Source organism: Leptonychotes weddellii, chromosome 3 (assembly GCF_054177405.1).
Source record: "Leptonychotes weddellii isolate Sample4059 chromosome 3, ASM5417740v2, whole genome shotgun sequence".
NCBI classification, from domain to species: Eukaryota; Metazoa; Chordata; class Mammalia; order Carnivora; family Phocidae; genus Leptonychotes; species Leptonychotes weddellii.
Genome location: NC_138371.1, coordinates 93,459,218 through 93,475,683, shown reverse-complemented (window position 1 = coordinate 93,475,683; position 16,466 = coordinate 93,459,218). Strand labels below are relative to the sequence as shown.

At 37.5% G+C, this 16,466-nt stretch overlaps 1 protein-coding gene across 6 annotated transcripts in view; it reads right to left on the bottom strand.

Annotated features, from left to right (window-relative positions):
• Positions 1-16,466, bottom strand: part of EPB41L5 (erythrocyte membrane protein band 4.1 like 5) — a 143,066-nt gene that overhangs the window by 87,824 nt on the left and 38,776 nt on the right. For all 6 annotated transcript variants that reach the window (XM_031031283.2, XM_006736371.3, XM_031031284.2 and 3 more), the window contains 7 exons: positions 9,090-9,132; positions 8,004-8,082; positions 6,946-6,990; positions 6,714-6,766; positions 3,249-3,369; positions 3,029-3,116; positions 1,756-1,844 (listed from right to left, as the gene is read on the bottom strand). In XM_031031283.2, the coding sequence (XP_030887143.1) occupies positions 1,756-1,844; positions 3,029-3,116; positions 3,249-3,369; positions 6,714-6,766; positions 6,946-6,990; positions 8,004-8,082; positions 9,090-9,132 (518 nt within the window). The remainder of the gene's footprint in view (positions 1-1,755; positions 1,845-3,028; positions 3,117-3,248; positions 3,370-6,713; positions 6,767-6,945; positions 6,991-8,003; positions 8,083-9,089; positions 9,133-16,466) is intronic.

Below are 16,466 nucleotides of genomic sequence, written 5' to 3'. Positions count from 1 at the left end.
GAAAGCATAAGAGAAGAATAAACCATTTTAAGGTATCCAAGGATTCAAACAATTTACCTCCTACACCCCTCTTTTCTTAGGCAGGTACTTAAGGATATAGATTGGAATAAACAAAAGGAAAGAAAGGAAAACATGGGAAGAAGACACAAAGGATCCTAGCTGAGGAAACAGATAAAAGCTGCAGAGTAGCCTGAAGAGCAGACAGTTCCAACTGGAACAGAAGAATCATTTAATGCAATCCTGAGGATTTGAAAGAACTTAAGGATAAGACAAAGGCAGGTAATTCAAAGGGTTGTGTGGGGTATGCGAGAGTGGTGGCTTGGCGGGGGGTGGGGGAGCCAAGAACTTTGGGAAAAACAAAAACCTACACAGGAAAAAATAAATGTAATCCCAGTTGTGAGTTCAAGGATTTCTGGACTGATCAAAAGAAAGACAGGATCATGAGACAGCAGTATTGTACAATAAACTTTACTAAGGTGTTTGAACAGGGATGCATGAGAAGGTAAGTCTTTGACAACAGGAGACCTTCCAGAGGTGGCTGCACAAAGTTACCAAATAAGGGGAAGAAGGCAAGGGAACTTGTAGGAGAGGGGAATCAGAGATGAGGCTTAGATGTCTACTCAATGGCATTCAGCAGCAAGCCGGGAGTGTCTGGGTCAGAGAACTCTGAACAGCAGTAGTGGTTTGAGGTCTTTCAGAGCTACAGGATTTGTCTTATCTAAGACTAGCTGATGTCAGGTACAGCTTACAGTGGGACATGCAAAGCAGGCAGGCTCTAAGTCATTAAAAATATACCTATTGGGCTATATGCAAAGTAATTGGGTGTATAGGAATTTGAGTTTCGTGCTGGTGGGCTTTGAGCTAACAATCCTGGCATGCTGTGAAGAAGTAAACAACACCGGGACCCATCTTCAGCTCCTGTATGTAACACTGGTACACTACGAAGCTCTACACCAATTCTAACACAGGAATAACAATATGAACACTATTTCCTGATTTCAATTTTTAGAACAAACCAGGCAAGACGTGAAGAACTTAACTATGGCTACAAATGGCTACAAAATCCAAGTAAAATCTATCCTCGAGGGGCACCTGGGTGGCTCAGTCAGTTGAGCGTCTGCCTATGGCTCAGGTCATGATCTCAGGGTCCTGGGATGGAGCCCCGCATCGGGCTCTCTGCTCAGCAGGGAGCCTGCTTCTACCTCTCCCTCTGCCTGCCTCTCTGCCTACTTGTGATCTCTGTCAAATAAATAAATCTCTAAAAAAAATCTTAAAAAAAATCTATCCTCGATATAAAATGCAAATATAATTTAAAAATATGAATGATAGAAGTTGGGACCTAAAAAGAGAAGCACAGCTTAAAGGGAGGGGTAAATATCCTCCTTTTACACACCACGGAGTAGAGAGTAATGAAACTGCCTGTGGAATAAGAAGTACTAAAAACAGTGATATAACTACATAACAGCAGAGTGTCCTCGTGAACACTTAAAACATGTAGAAATATAAAATATATCAAGAGATGTATGCTGACATACCCTGAAACTAATGGAAAAATGGATGGAAGAGTTTAAAATTTACTTCTGGGGGGTGGGACTAAAGATGGGTAAGGAGCATGATGGGAGAATATTGCTTTTCATTTACAATCTTTTCAGAATTTTATTTTCAAACTCAATTTTATGTACTAACTTGACAGAGATGTTTTTTACTCATTAAAAAAACAAAACAATAAGTATCTGTAACATTAACTCTGCTTACCAAAAAAATAAGCCAATTTTGGTCTCTCCTTCGAAAACAAGGACTCCTGTTGGAGTCAGTCCCAAGCTATAGTCATTCCCATCTCTAGCCTAATTTAAGGAGAACAAAATGTGTTAGATTTGCATAAGACAGACTCCACATGTTCACAGTTTATTTTCACATTGAATTATATTAACTATATACAGGCTAATATTAATATGCAAAGTGTTTTCAACAATCAGAACACCCAAAATAACATTCTCAGGGAAATTCATGCATACATTTACTTTACTGTAACACCATAGTCTTAAAGTATGTCATCACTGAAAATACACTGTGGTATACTTCCACTACAAAGAAAGTTCTTTTTTTTTTTTTTAAAGATTTTTTATTTATTTATTTGAGAGAGAGAATGAGATAGAGAGAGCATGAGAGGGGGGAGGGTCAGAGGGAGAAGCAGACTCCCCGCTGAGCAGGGAGCCCGACGCGGGACTCGATCCTGGGACTCCAGGATCATGACCTGAGCCGAAGGCAGTTGCTTAACCAACTGAGCCACCCAGGCGCCCCTACAAAGAAAGTTCTTTGCAGATTCTGTCTGTATTCTATTTACCATTTAAATTACAAAATTTTAAAAAGACTGCCTCTCTGGAAAATTTAGTCTTAATTTTAGTAACTTAAATAACCATACAAGCTGTATAACATACTTATCAAAGTCCTCTCAACTATATATTTTCTACTTTGCTTCCTAAATTATTTTAATTTTTAAACAGTCTACTCAGAGGCGCCTGGGTGGCTCAGTCATTAAGCATCTGCCTTCGGCTCAGGTCATGATCTTAGGATCCTGGGACTGAGCCCCATGTCGGGCTCCCTGCTCAGCGGGAAGCCTGCTTCTCCCTCTCCCGCTCCCCCTGCTCGGGTTCCCTCTCTCACTGTGTCTCTTTCAAATAAATAAAATCTTTAAAAAAAAAAAAAAATAGTCTACTCAGCTTAAGTGATAGAAGATGATATGAATATGAGGTGAAAGAATAAAAAGTGGTTTAAAAATCTAAAAAATATAATAATAACACCTTAAAAGCACAGATATACCTTTTTGGAGATTTTGGTTGTTTCTCTTCTTTCTTACAATGAAACTTTATGTGAGATTCTCATATTTAATCTCAACGTTTATAACACATCCAAAGTACCCAGTGCTATACTATGCCATCTCCGTGCCTTCCCTCATAGAAAAATGCCATAGTTACCTTGAATCTTGAAGGAATAAACTTTTTAAAAAGCATCACAACACAGTACTTACCTTGACCACATGCATATCAACCCCATACATTTCTAACCATTTGGCTTTATTCAGGTAATTGGTTTCAGCTTGTGCTGGTGTCTGACCTCTGAAATTTAAAAATTAATAATGTTTAAAATAATAATAAACATAAATTTTTTATTTATAACAGAAATAGAAGAAAACAAATATAAAATCATTGTGGCCATGTTAAAGAAAAGTGTGATCAAATGTCAAGTACCTGTATTCCTTCCATTTCTCAAAAATAGCCAGCTCCATCTCTTCAGTCTGAATCGGCACAAACCTGAACTCAGATACAAGTTCAGGACTATGCTCAGCAAGATCATAGTCACCAAGTTCAGCTATAAACATAAGTTTCACAAAGTTAAATTTTGTTAATAAGTTTATTTCCTGCTGAATCTTTCTTCAAAACTCATTTTATTAATAAAAATCGCTAAGATTAGATTCTTTTCTTACACTAGCAGTAAGTCATAACATCCAGATCATTCCCCAAAATAAATCTAGCTCAGACTAACAACCTGTCAACGTCTATACACACAATCACATATTTGTGGTTGGTGGTATATTTTCAAATAAATGTGTTTCTGTTAATTTATTTCATACCTTATAATGCTTAGCTTTTGAAAACTTTCTAGACTTCCTTAGAGAAATACCTTTTGACCTTATAATAAATAGACAAAAATATTTAGCAACCTTTAAAAAAACAATTAGCAGGCATCCATTAAAAATCTAATATGCAGAGGGGCACCCGGATGGCTCAGTTGGTTTAGCATCAGACTCTTGATTTCGGCTCAGGTCATGATCTCAGGATCATGAGACTGAGACCCACGTCAGGCTCCGCACTGGGTATAAGCCTGCTTAAGATTCTCTCTCTCTCTCTCTCCCCCTTCCCACCCCCAGCTTGTGCACACGCTCTCTCTTAAAAAAAAAAAAATCTAATGTGCAGAGAACATGACATCATACACCACTAACAGATACAGTCTTGGAGTGCCTGGGGGGCTCAATTGGTTAAGCGTCCAACTCTTGATTTCAGCTCAGATCATGATCTCAGGGTCATGGGATCCAGCCCCGGGTCGGGCTCCATGCTCAGCATGGAGTCTGCTTGTTCCTCTCCCTCTGCTCTTCTCCCTATTTGCACTCTTCTTCCCCTCTCTCAAATAAATAAATAAATAAAATCTTAAAAAAAAAAAAAAGATACAGTCTCTGTCCTCCTGGAATTGTAAATTGTTAATCCTAAAGAAATAACTGAAAGAGGGGCATCTGGGTGGCTCAGTAGGTTAAGTGTCTGCCTTTGGTTCAGGTCATGACCCCAGGATCCTGGGATCTAGTCCCGCATTAGGCTCCCTGCTCAGCAGGGAGTCTGCTTCTCCCTCTCCGTCTGCCCCTCCCCCCTGCTCATGCGCTCTCTCTCTCTCACAAATAAAATCTTTTTTAAAAAATTTAAAAATTAAAAAAAAAACTGCAAGAAAAATTAGTAAAAAATATCTGGGGAAGGGAGGCAGTAGGAAAAAACGTGGATAATGCACAAACATTTATGTACCCACCTGTGGTCACCTCTGAACTGTGGGTTTGGGGAAGCAGGGTATGTAATTCTAATTTTCTATACTTTAGACATTTTTCCTTTAAAAGAATTATTTTACTCATATTTAAAAATTAAAATATTTCCACTTTTATAAAAAAAAATCCGGCTGTGTAGGAATAAATAGATCTTGAGATAGTAATAAAAATGGTAACTCATTTATTGAACAATGACTCTACACATTAGACCTATTACAGATATATTGTCATCTATTTTCTCAACAACCTTGCAAAATATTTATTATCATGCCCACTTTATTACTGAAGAAATTGCTCTTCTGTCTGGACCATAATGTTTTTTAAGAAGCACCAAACCAAATCTGCTACCTAATGTTGTTCAGGATATATATACTAAAATGGCAAGGAAAAAGTGAAAGTATGAGAAAAAGTTAATAACAAAAATTATTCTGATAAAATATAAAATCATAAATGAGAAACGAAGAACTCATTTTATGAAGATGGGAGTAGTACACTTTAGCAAATTTATTCTTAAGGACCTTAAGACAGGATTTAGCAAACTATTAGACACGGGACAAAGAGATGCACAAGATATGACGAAGTGTGAAGGAATCATGTAGATAATGGTGCTGTGGATGAAAGAGAAAGTAGGAAAGAGCTTTTACTTAGGAAAAAAATGTGATAAGTAGAGTTAAGAGATAACAAAATAGAGCCACAATGCATGAATCAATAAGTAGTAAGCACTACTTTGAATAGTGTTTTGTTAAATACACAAAAATGTAGAAAATCACATTTTCAGGAAGCACATACCTTGGCTATCACGACACACAGTTAAGACCCAAAAAGAACATGTGAGGCCGTAACTGGCAGAACACACACATTGACAAAGACAGCTTTTCAGTAGATGAAAGTTTTAGAATTATCAACCTCATATCAGAAGTAATAAAACGTAAAAAGTGTGCTTTCAAGAAAAAATGCTGCTAAAGGCATAGCATTTCCAAGCTAGTATCTGACTTTTTGCAGATGAGAAAACAAATTCTAATTTGTAGACAGATTAGGATAGTAGACAGAGGCAGGTAGATAATTTACACCACTGACAAATTTTTGAAGTACAGAAATTTCTTCTGGTCACTAATCCCTCTATCAACAGGAAAATATGCTTTCTTAAAACAATGAAAACATGAAATAAGCGAAAATATTAGGTTTACCATAAAAACATAAAAATTTATTCTTATTATCCATACATATGCAAATAAATACTACTGATCCTAGAGGGATTAGGAATAAATATGTAATCGCCAAAAAAGTATAAATGCCTTCATAATCATTAATTTTATTTGTATTCGAGTATAAACAAGTACTCCAATAGAATATTTCTGTTTTGTGAACGAGGACCAAAATTATAGTTTTCTCAAAACGTTAATTTTTCAGGAAAAAAATTACCTAAGCTTAACAATATTTGGTCAGTATAACAAGGTACAAAACAGTGAGTTTTTCTTTAATCTCATTTATTGGAAAATACTTTTTTTATTGTTAAAATAACCATCAGGAACTTTGAAACATAAAACTAAAAAAAGCAAAACATGTGACTATTGCAAAAATTTACTCCTATATCCCTGCATTCTTTTCAAGGAAAAAAAGTAGCAGAAGGTCCCGTTATACTTATTGAATTATCAAGTCAACAGCAATTTTTGTTTGAAAACAAGGTACAGATGGAAAGGGAGCAAATAAAATGAAAGGGAAGAAAAAGAAGGCAATGTTCTAAAACAAGTGAAAGTAATAGTTAGGGCTGGATATTGATACAAGTTTACACAACAACAGCAGTGTTACTTTTCTTGGCACATCACTTTGAATCTTTTGAAATTCTTAACTAAAAATATACAAAAAAGAATTATGCTTTGAGGGCGCCTGGGTGGCTCAGTCGTTAAGTGTCTGCCTTCGGCTCAGGTCATGATCCCAGGATCCTGGGATCAAGCCCCGCATCGGGCTCCCTGCTCTGCGGGAAGCCTGCTTCTCCCCTCCCCCACTCCCCCTGCTTGTGTTCCCTCTCTCACTGTGTCTCTCTCGGTCAAATAAATAAATAAAATCTTAAAAAAAAAAAAAAAAGAATTACGCTTTATTCTTAACAGTCAACATAAGAACTGCTTACCTTGCAGATTATAAGCTGCCAACTGAACTGCTGTATCAAAGGGACACTCTAATCTGAGACCAAAACATAAATTTGTTAGACAAGTCAACTTCACAAGCTTCATTTTAAGATAAGTGGAAATAATACATACTTTATGTTGACCATTTCTTTTTCATAATTAACTATGAATTTATTTTTCAAAATCATTTTCAATTACTTAAAATGTGGTTTACCTTAAATAACTGATACTCACTTTCCACTGAGAATATCCTGTTTTAACTGAAGAACAAATAAATACCTAATAAAAATAAAAAGCACACATTTAACTAAACAGAACAATTTACTTTGAAAAATAATCCTACCGTTCTAATTTGAGAAGAAACATTCTTAATTACAGAATTTTACCTCCAATGGAATCTATAATAGAAAAAAATATGAAAAAAAACCAACAAAAAACAAAAAAAAGGGGGCAATAAACATCAGGAGGATGTCCATAACAGCAAGGAATAGAAGGCCACAGAGTACAAGTACAACCACCTTAAGATTAAAGGTTTTAAGCAAATTACTGAGAATAAGCTCTGTGACCTAATTTAACACTACTCTCACAACCCAAGTCACCTTGTATGTGAAAGGATACAGGGATGTATGTTACAATGGAGATTAGCTATAATCTCACTGGCAGAATATTCAAGAGGAAACCCTTCTAAAGGGACTTGGCAACTCAGTTTTTACTTAATAAACAGTATGTGTGAGTGAATCATGGATTTACCACATAGAGTCAGTGAAAAAACATGAAGGAGGCAGGACAAAATAAAAATAATTGTATATAACCTACTTAAAGTTTGCTTAAAACTATTCAAACCAAATCAGGATCTAATATTTTTCATCAATGGCATTTCAATAGGTAAAGTCAGGAGCCAACTTGAATAAACTCCCAGTGGCCAAAGATAGATCATTTTGAACATCAATAAACATCAATAAATATAATACGGCAGCATAGTCAAACATACCAGTCCTGTTTAAAATCCATGAGTTGATAATGACACTTAAAAAAAAGAACTCAACTAGTTACCTTTAGAGGATGCTAGGGAACCAACTCTTTTTTTGGAAAATTGATAAAGGAAAAAAAAAATCCTACACTTAAAAACACTGTCCCAAAATGAAATTCTATTGTCTGAGGTCTTAACCAAAGGCAAGAGAGATCCATTTCATTAGTGGTCTACAAGCTGGAAAGAACTATAAAGGCAATCTTCCAACATCTTTAGCTAGCTGACCAAAACTTCACCCTGTACAACTCTAGAGTGGTCTTACCGTGTTAGCTCTTCACGAAGATTATTTGGTTCTGAGGAATAAAATTTAACTCGAAGATGCAGACAATAGGGTGAACCAACTGTCATTAAAAAACAAAAACAAACAAAAATAACTTTTTATATAACTATTCTAAGAGTTTAAGAATTTTCAGTCAGTAAATTTGTTAAAAAGTCTACTGAAGTGAAGACAGAAGGTAACATTATCGTGGCAATATTTCACACACCAAAATATTGTATGGCTTAATTAAAGCCTGCCAGGCTTTAATTACACGTAACACAAAAAAATCAATCAGTAGATTTTTTAAATGTACCAACCATCATATAGTACTATCACAATCAGCTGTCCTCCCAAGAATAGATAGTTCTAGATTAATTCTAACAGTTCTGGGCCAAATGCATCAAATATAAGTTTTGACTATGCAATCTAACAGCCCAAAAAAAACCTGGCAAGCTGTATTTCTTGTGAATACTGAGTAATGCCTAGGTTATTAACTGCTCATGGCAAATCCCCCCCACACACACTTTCCAATTCATTTCACCTACTCCACACTGATGTCTGAATTCTCAGTGGTCCCATTATTTTGTAAAGACAAAAGTTGAGACGCTCTGAAACCTCTTACGACAAAGGACAAACTGGATTACAAACCGGACATTGGTATCTTCCCCTGACTATTGCTAGGAATAATAACATTTTATGTGAATTGTTTCATTTCATTACTCTTAATTTTTAAAAGTTACATCTTTAAAGTCTCAAAATATTTTATAGAGCAGGGCAGATGCCAAATAGGAAAATTCCAACCTAAGTAAATTACTAAAAGTTAAGCATCTCATGAGAACTCAATCTCCTTTGCAAGCTGCAAGTCTTTCTCCAGGAAATAAACTGTAAAGCACTTGAGACTCTAGATTACTATTAACCCTATATTAACTTAGGGGGTGGGTCAGTGTATCAAATCGAAATTATCTTTAGAAAGTAGAGATGCTAAGAAACTCATCTGAAATATGATCTCTTTATTAGGAATCAGAGCTTCTAATACATAATTACATATAATTAAATTCACTTTTTGTTCACAATTTTTTCAACACTTACTTTTTACTTGCTTTTTGATGCTCTTGGTACCATCTAGCCAGTGCTGAAAACAAAAGCAAAAATCAGATGTGAAGCAGATGACAGAACTCAACATTTTCATTAATAACAGTTAATTTTCATCATGCTTCAGTGATAGCCACAAGGAAGTATCTCATAAGAGAAAAACAAAAGTGAGAATGAAAATGCGGGGAGGATTATCTGCCCCAACATCTACAGCAAACTTAGGACACACAAGCAAAAAATGACCCAAAACCAGATACAGGACTTCTTTTTTTTTTTTTTTTTTTAAGATTTAAGAGAGAGAGAGTGAGTAAGCAAGAGTGGAGGGGCAGGGGGGAGGAGCAGAGGGAGAGGGACAAGCAGACTCCACGTTGAGCACAGAGCTCTACGTGATGCTCAATCCCAGGACCCTGACTGAGATCATGACCCAAGCTGAAATCAAAGAGTCGGCCACTCAACCAACTGAGACACCCAGGTGCCCCTCAGATAAAGGACTTCTTAAAACAGTTCCTCTGCTCCCTCATAGTAACAAGGATGGTATTTTAAATTCTGCCATTAGTTTTCCTATTTCCCCAAAAAATTAACTCTCATACTCCACTGCCTGGTTCATTCTTGTGATAAAAATGTAAGATTTACTAGGAGATCATAACCAAAAATGAGAGGAAGTAACAGTGTCACTTAAATTTTACAAAACAGATACTACTCAGTAGTAGTACTCTTTGAAAGAGCCTACACTATAAAATTAGATCTCATAACTAAGGCCCCACCTATTAAATGAAGCAATCTTTGCTCCTTTGCTTTACAAATAAAAAATGTTAACTGTGACTATAGCAGACTTCTGGTTTCAAAACTAATAGCCTTTTGATTTCTGTAACCTCCCCACTATGAAATGTCCATAACACAAACAGACTTTAAGAGGCAATTCCAGAGGTTTCCACAGATAAACCATTCTCAGCTCACTTCTCACTATTAATCCCTTTACAACACCAAGTCCTAACAGTGGCAGGATGCACTCATCCAACTAAGATATACATGATTGTGTTCTCTCCAGCATGCTTACAATTCCAAGCACCCTAAAAACGAAAGGAGTGCTCTTGTGCTAACTAGTTCACAGAGCTAAAGAATCCAGTTTCAGAAATCCAGATAGGCAAAGAGTGGGTAAACAAGGCTGCATTGTTAATAGCCTTGTAACCGTTTGCTTTTCTTGCCAATTATTTGCCTAACCTCTTCTCTCCATTCTCCAAGATCCAAAAGTGAAATTCACAGAACTACCAGTGTGCAAGCGAAGTACCTCTTCATGTTGAAATAAGATGCTCAGTAAATATTTCAAAAGGCAATTAAATACTATGCAATATTTTCTCTGGATCCCAAGTGTGTGTAGGCTACTTAGCCATTTCTCTTTTTTTTTTAAGATTTTATTTTTAAGTAATCTCTACATCCAATGTTGTGCTCAAACTCACAACCCTGAGATCAAGAGTTGCATGCTTGGGGCGCCTGGGTGGCTAGGTCGGACAAGTGTCTGCCTTCGGCTCAGGTCACGATCTCAAGGTCCTAGGACTGAGCCCCGAGTCGGGCTCCCTGTTCAAAAGGGAGTCTGCTTCTCCCTCTCCCTCTGCCTCCACCCCCCTGCTCAGGCTCTCTCTCTCAAATAATAAAATCTTAAAAAAAAAAAAAAAAAGAGGGAGAGAGAGAGTTGCATGCTCTACCAACTGAGCCAGGAAGGAGCCCCAGCCATCTCTCATTTTTTAATAAATTCAGTTGGACATCCACTTTTAAGCCTATTTCAATCTAGAAACTGTTCAGTTTTACACATCCCTCCAATAGAATACTAGGCTGGCCAGCAGAAACACAATCCAATCTATTAGCAGAAAAGATGTCAACCTAGTACAGCAAAAAGTCCATCCATCATGGCCAATGCTAGCAACTAAATATCCAAAAATCCCAAACTTAATTATGTTAATACCTACTATAGCCTGATGTCAATCACATATTGGATATAAGATAAAATTAGTTTTTATACCCCGGATAGTCTTCCACCCACAACATGAATCCCAGAAGTTGCTCTATCTTCAGGTTTTATTTACTCTACTGCAATGAATTAACAGGTGTCTGCTGGTGGCCTGGGCAATCTTACATGCCTATGGTTAGGGAGACCCCTACACCATAATGAGCACAAATGAGTACAACTCTATCAGGAGGCAATTTAACGATGCCTTAAAAAAAAATTGTCTTTGGAACCATGAGAGACGATGGACTCTGAAAAACAAACTGAGGGTTCTAGAGGGGAGGGGGGTGGGAGGATGGGTTAGCCTGGTAATGGGTATTGAGGAGGGCACATTCTGCATGGAGCACTGGGTGTTATGCACAAACAACGAATCATGGAACACTACATCTAAAACTAATGATGTAATGTATGGGGATTAACATAAGAATAAAAAAAATTGTCTTTGACTCAGCCAATTCTACACCTAGAAATAATTATGGATGTGTGCAGATTTACTTACATGGAATTATGTGAGAGAAAGTTAAGACAATATATATATATTCAACAAGAGTGAACTGGTTAAATAAAGTATTTCAATATGATAGAACACCATGCAGCAATTAAAAACAAGGAAAGCAAATATTTAAGGATCTGGAAAACTATTTACAATATATTGTTAAATTTTAAAAGGCAGGTTACAAAATATAATTGTTTTGCCAAAATGTACAAGTTTATAATAAAAACATGCTTTTTTCTTTTGGACTGAGATAATCTATAACAAAACAGTAACACTCTAGGGGGTGGATACTGCTGGTGATAATTTTTCTTCTTTGTGCTTTCCTCTATTTTCAACTTACTCTACAATGAGCACATATTATTTAAAATACAGACCCCCTTACGTTAGTATTTTATATAAATAATATATTTATATGGTTTACTTTCGGCGTAGTATGAAAAGGTATGGTCAGCAGTCCCTCTACTCCCTGCAATAGGCCACCCCTCCATATACCCAATTTCTATCACCACATCCACCCTCCAACAAGATGTTACTGGTTTCTGACTCCTCCAAGAGTTTCTTCAAACAGGGAAGGAGGAAAAAAAACTGTATATATGTTGGTAGAACCTAGAGAACATTAACAATGGACTGAACATCAACAGGCTAACTATAAATTTTGACAGAATAAGCTTTGAGGAATATAAAGAAGGAAACATTAATGTAAGACCACGTGCTATTTCAAAAACAATCCATAGTCTTTCTTAGACAGTTATAACTTAAATTTCTTCCTGTTTAAGAACATGTAAGAGCTAGTCTCAAAAATACACCTTCAATCTTTAATCTGTACCCTACTACTCTAAGAAGCACATTAAACATAAAACCATCCCCGGAATCAGGGTTTTCTTCCAAGCAGGCATTTTAGTCTCTTCTTTACCTGCATATAATAACAGCTTCTAATATCTGCACTCCCTTAAGATGACCCAAACTCAGATAATGCATCAAGCACATTTTAAAGTGAAATTTAGGAGCTGGGGAGTTCTGGGTGACTTCTGGGGAAGGTCTGAGTTCATGTTTGCATATTCTCAAGTCTGTTTTCTTTCATCTCCTCCACATTCCAAGCCCAGGGACTGGAAAATTCAGAACTCAGAGACAGGCACTGATAGGATTTCCCTTCAGTAAGGGTCTTTAGGAGTTGAATTTAAATTACAGTAGAAGATAAAGGTGAGAGCATGCAGATATAGATTCTTGCATGCTTAGTGCAAAACTAACACAGTCTTCTTTCCCCATCATACCTTAAAACGAGTTTTTTAAAGATTTTATTTATTCATTTGACAGAGAGACAGTGAGAGAGGGAACACAAGCAGGGGGGAGTGGGAGAGGGAGAAGCAGGCTTCCCGCTGAGCAGGGAGCCTTATGTGGGGCTCGATCCCAGGACCCCGGGATCATGACCTGAGCCGAAGGCAGATGCTTAACAACTGAGCCACCCAGGTGCCCCAATTTCCTCATTTTAAAGTTTGGTTGATAAACTTAGACATCAAAGGATGTGGGAAGCCATCCTATTAAGCTGGGCATGAAAGAACAATTATTACCTGTGTGTGTCTTAAATTATAAATAGTATGTAATCACAATCACAACAGACATAACTAAATCAAACAATCACCTAGGGAGCCTCCAAAACACTAACATGCACACACACCCTCATCCCAGTCCCTAAGCCAAACAGTCTGTAAACAGCTCTTCAAATAAATGATTCCTGACTTCTAACCACCTACACAGCTCTACTAAAGAAATACCCCACTACTTTTGCTCAAAGAGCAGAGTCTAAACAGAGAAATGTTAACCGCCTTTCAAAACAACTGCATCTGCAAAAAATATTTCTCCTTTGAAGAGTAGAGGTTTATGCTCTGAATTAAAAGATCATTTCAAAATTTTAAACAATTAACAAAATGTTAAAAAAATCTACGCTATAGGGCGCCTGGGTGGCTCAGTTGGTTAAGCGACTGCCTTCAGCTCAGGTCATGATCCTGGAGTCCCTGGATCGAGTCCCGCATCGGGCTCCCTGCTCGGTGGGGAGTCTGCTTCTCCTTCTGACCCTCCCCCCTCTCATGTGCTTTCTCTCTCTCTCAAATAAATAAATAAAATCTTTAAAAAAAAAAAAAATCTACACTATAAAAATGGAGAACCAATACAGTGCATTGCTGTAATCTAACTGAAACATTTCAATTTAGTCTAAATTCATTATAAATTCTTCCTGAGTGATTACTTTCTTGGTATTAACAGTCTGTGTTATAAGACATTTCAAATGAAGAGTTAGATAAGCCATTAAAATATATTTCCCACTGTGCCTTTCTCTGTATTATTAGTATGCCCTCTTAAAATTCTTAAAAGTCGGGCGCCTGGGTGGCTCAGTTGGTTGGGCGACTGCCTTCGGCTCAGGTCATGATCCCGGGGTCCTGGGATCAAGTCCCACATCGGGCTCCCTGCTCAGCAGGGAGTCTGCTTCTCCTTCTGACCCTCTCTCCCCTCATGCTCTCTCTCTCACTCTCTCTCTCTCTCAAATAAATAAATAAAAATCTTTAAAAAAAAAAAAAATTCTTAAAAGTCAAATTCATAATGGAAATGTAGGTAAGTGAGGCAGGTTTTATATTCACTCTCCAGAGACAGAGCATGTAATCTATTTTGGAAATACACTTTTTACAGCTCCTCCTTATTTAACAAATATACGTGTGCCCGTGTGTGTTACAATATGCACATATGTTTAACACACACTTTTCTTTTTTTTAATAAAGATTTTATTTATTCATTAGAGAGACGGAGCACACAAGCAGGGGGAGAGGCAGAGGGAGAGGGAGAAGCAGACTTCCCACTGAGCTGGGAGCCTGACGCGGGGCTTGATCCCAGGACCTGGAGATCATGACCTGAGTGGAAGGCAGATGCTTAACATGTGAGCCACCCAGGCGCCCCACTTTATTTCTATATATATTTCACTCCCCACTACTTTATTGAATTTCTTCTTTGTGTTAGGTTCTTAGTTAATGTACAATCCAATCATCTGCCAACAGTGTTAATTTTACCTCCTGCTTTCCAACCTTTATAATAAAACTTCTGTAACTGCATTTGCTGGCACTTCTATTATGAAATTAAATAGCAATGGTAATAATAGACAAATTATCATCTTGTCTTTAGTAGAAATGCTTCTATCATTCCTCTATTAATCTAGGGCTGTTGTTGATTACTGTTTGTAATCAAGTATCTGTGCAGAAAGAGAGCAGAGCCACTGAGTAATCACCAGGTCTGTTCTCCACAGGTGCCACCTACACAGGTTGTACCACATGTCCACTCAGCACCTAGAAATGGAAAGAAGTACACCTTCGAAAGCTGGATAGCGCTACACAGACAGAAAGAAGGTCCATTCCATACAGGCCAAAGTCCATTGTGTTTATTCAAGGAATTCTGGGGATAGAAAGAAGGGGCTTACCAGTCCACCAAAACACCACTTGGTAAGAATTCTAGACTCAAGTATTATCTGCACAACCTCAGATAAGTGAAGGTCAGCAAGACAAACACAGCTCACACATTATGCCTACAGTACCTGAAATAGCTGAATTCTAAAACTGGAACAAGAATAGCCTCCTTCCCTTAACTCCATGAGCTCGGATTTGCTACCAAGGGAACAGACTGCTGCAGCCGCCAGGGGTGCACCTGTAACACATTTACTCTGTGTTCCACTAGACAATAAAGTGTCTTCTAAGCTTTGGATCTAACATCTCCATTTCCATTTCCATTCAGTGTTGTCTTTAAATGCCATCAACTTCAACTAATCAAGTTACTTTATTTTCTTTGTGGTAAAGATTTTAGTTCCGATCTTTTTTGAATGTAGTTTCACTTAAATGTATGCCAAAGCAATAACAGCGTAAATGAAGGGTTAAACTGTTCAGAATTGGCACACATCACATCAACTCAGATTCCACTGCCAAAGGCAAGTCACACCCGAGCCTGATATCAACTGAGCAAGAAAGTACAATCCTCTTAAAACAAAGGCAGGAAACAAATGGCATGAAAAACCATACATGACAAATTATATCAACTGATACTGAATCATCCCTGCATTTCTGAGAATAAACTCCACCTGATCATAATGTATTACTTACACTTTTAATAGGCTACTGAATACTATGTGCTGACAATTAGGATTTTTACACAGAGAACAAGGGAAGTTTAAACAATATATGTAGAACCAATACAAGCGATCAAATCAACCTTTTAAAAAGGCAAAAAAAAAAAAAAAAAAAACCGCTTCTCAGCCTTTTGGCTAAGATCAAGTGTAAAAAGGCAAAAAAAAAAAAAAAAATTACTACTGACCTGTTAAAGTTCATTTTCATTCTTTTCCAAGTAAAGGGGAAATGCTATCTTTGTTTCCCTTTCCTGAAACATGACAGAAGTGTCTACACTCTAGATAATTCATTCTTCTCTAAGAAGTTAATGGACCAGGGGCACCTGGGTGGCTCAGTCAGTTAAGCACCAACTCTTGATTTCGGCTCTAGTCATGATCTCAGGGTCATGAGATCAAGCCCTGTGCACTCAGCACAGAATCTGCTTAAGTAAGACTCTCTCTCCTCCCCTCTGTCTTTGCCCCCTCCCCCCACCCCAAATAAGCAAAGAACAAAACAAAACAAAAACCTTGATGGACCGGGCGCCTGGCTGGCTCGGTTGGTTAAGCAACTGCCTTCGGCCCGGGTCGTGATTCCAGAGTCCTGGGATCGAGTCCCACATCGGGCTCCCAGCTCAGCGGGGAGCCTGCTTCTCCCTCTAACCCTCTCCCCTATCGTGCTGTTTCTCTGTCTCTCTCTCTTTCTCTCAAATAAATAAATAAAATCTTTAAAAAAAAAAAAACAAC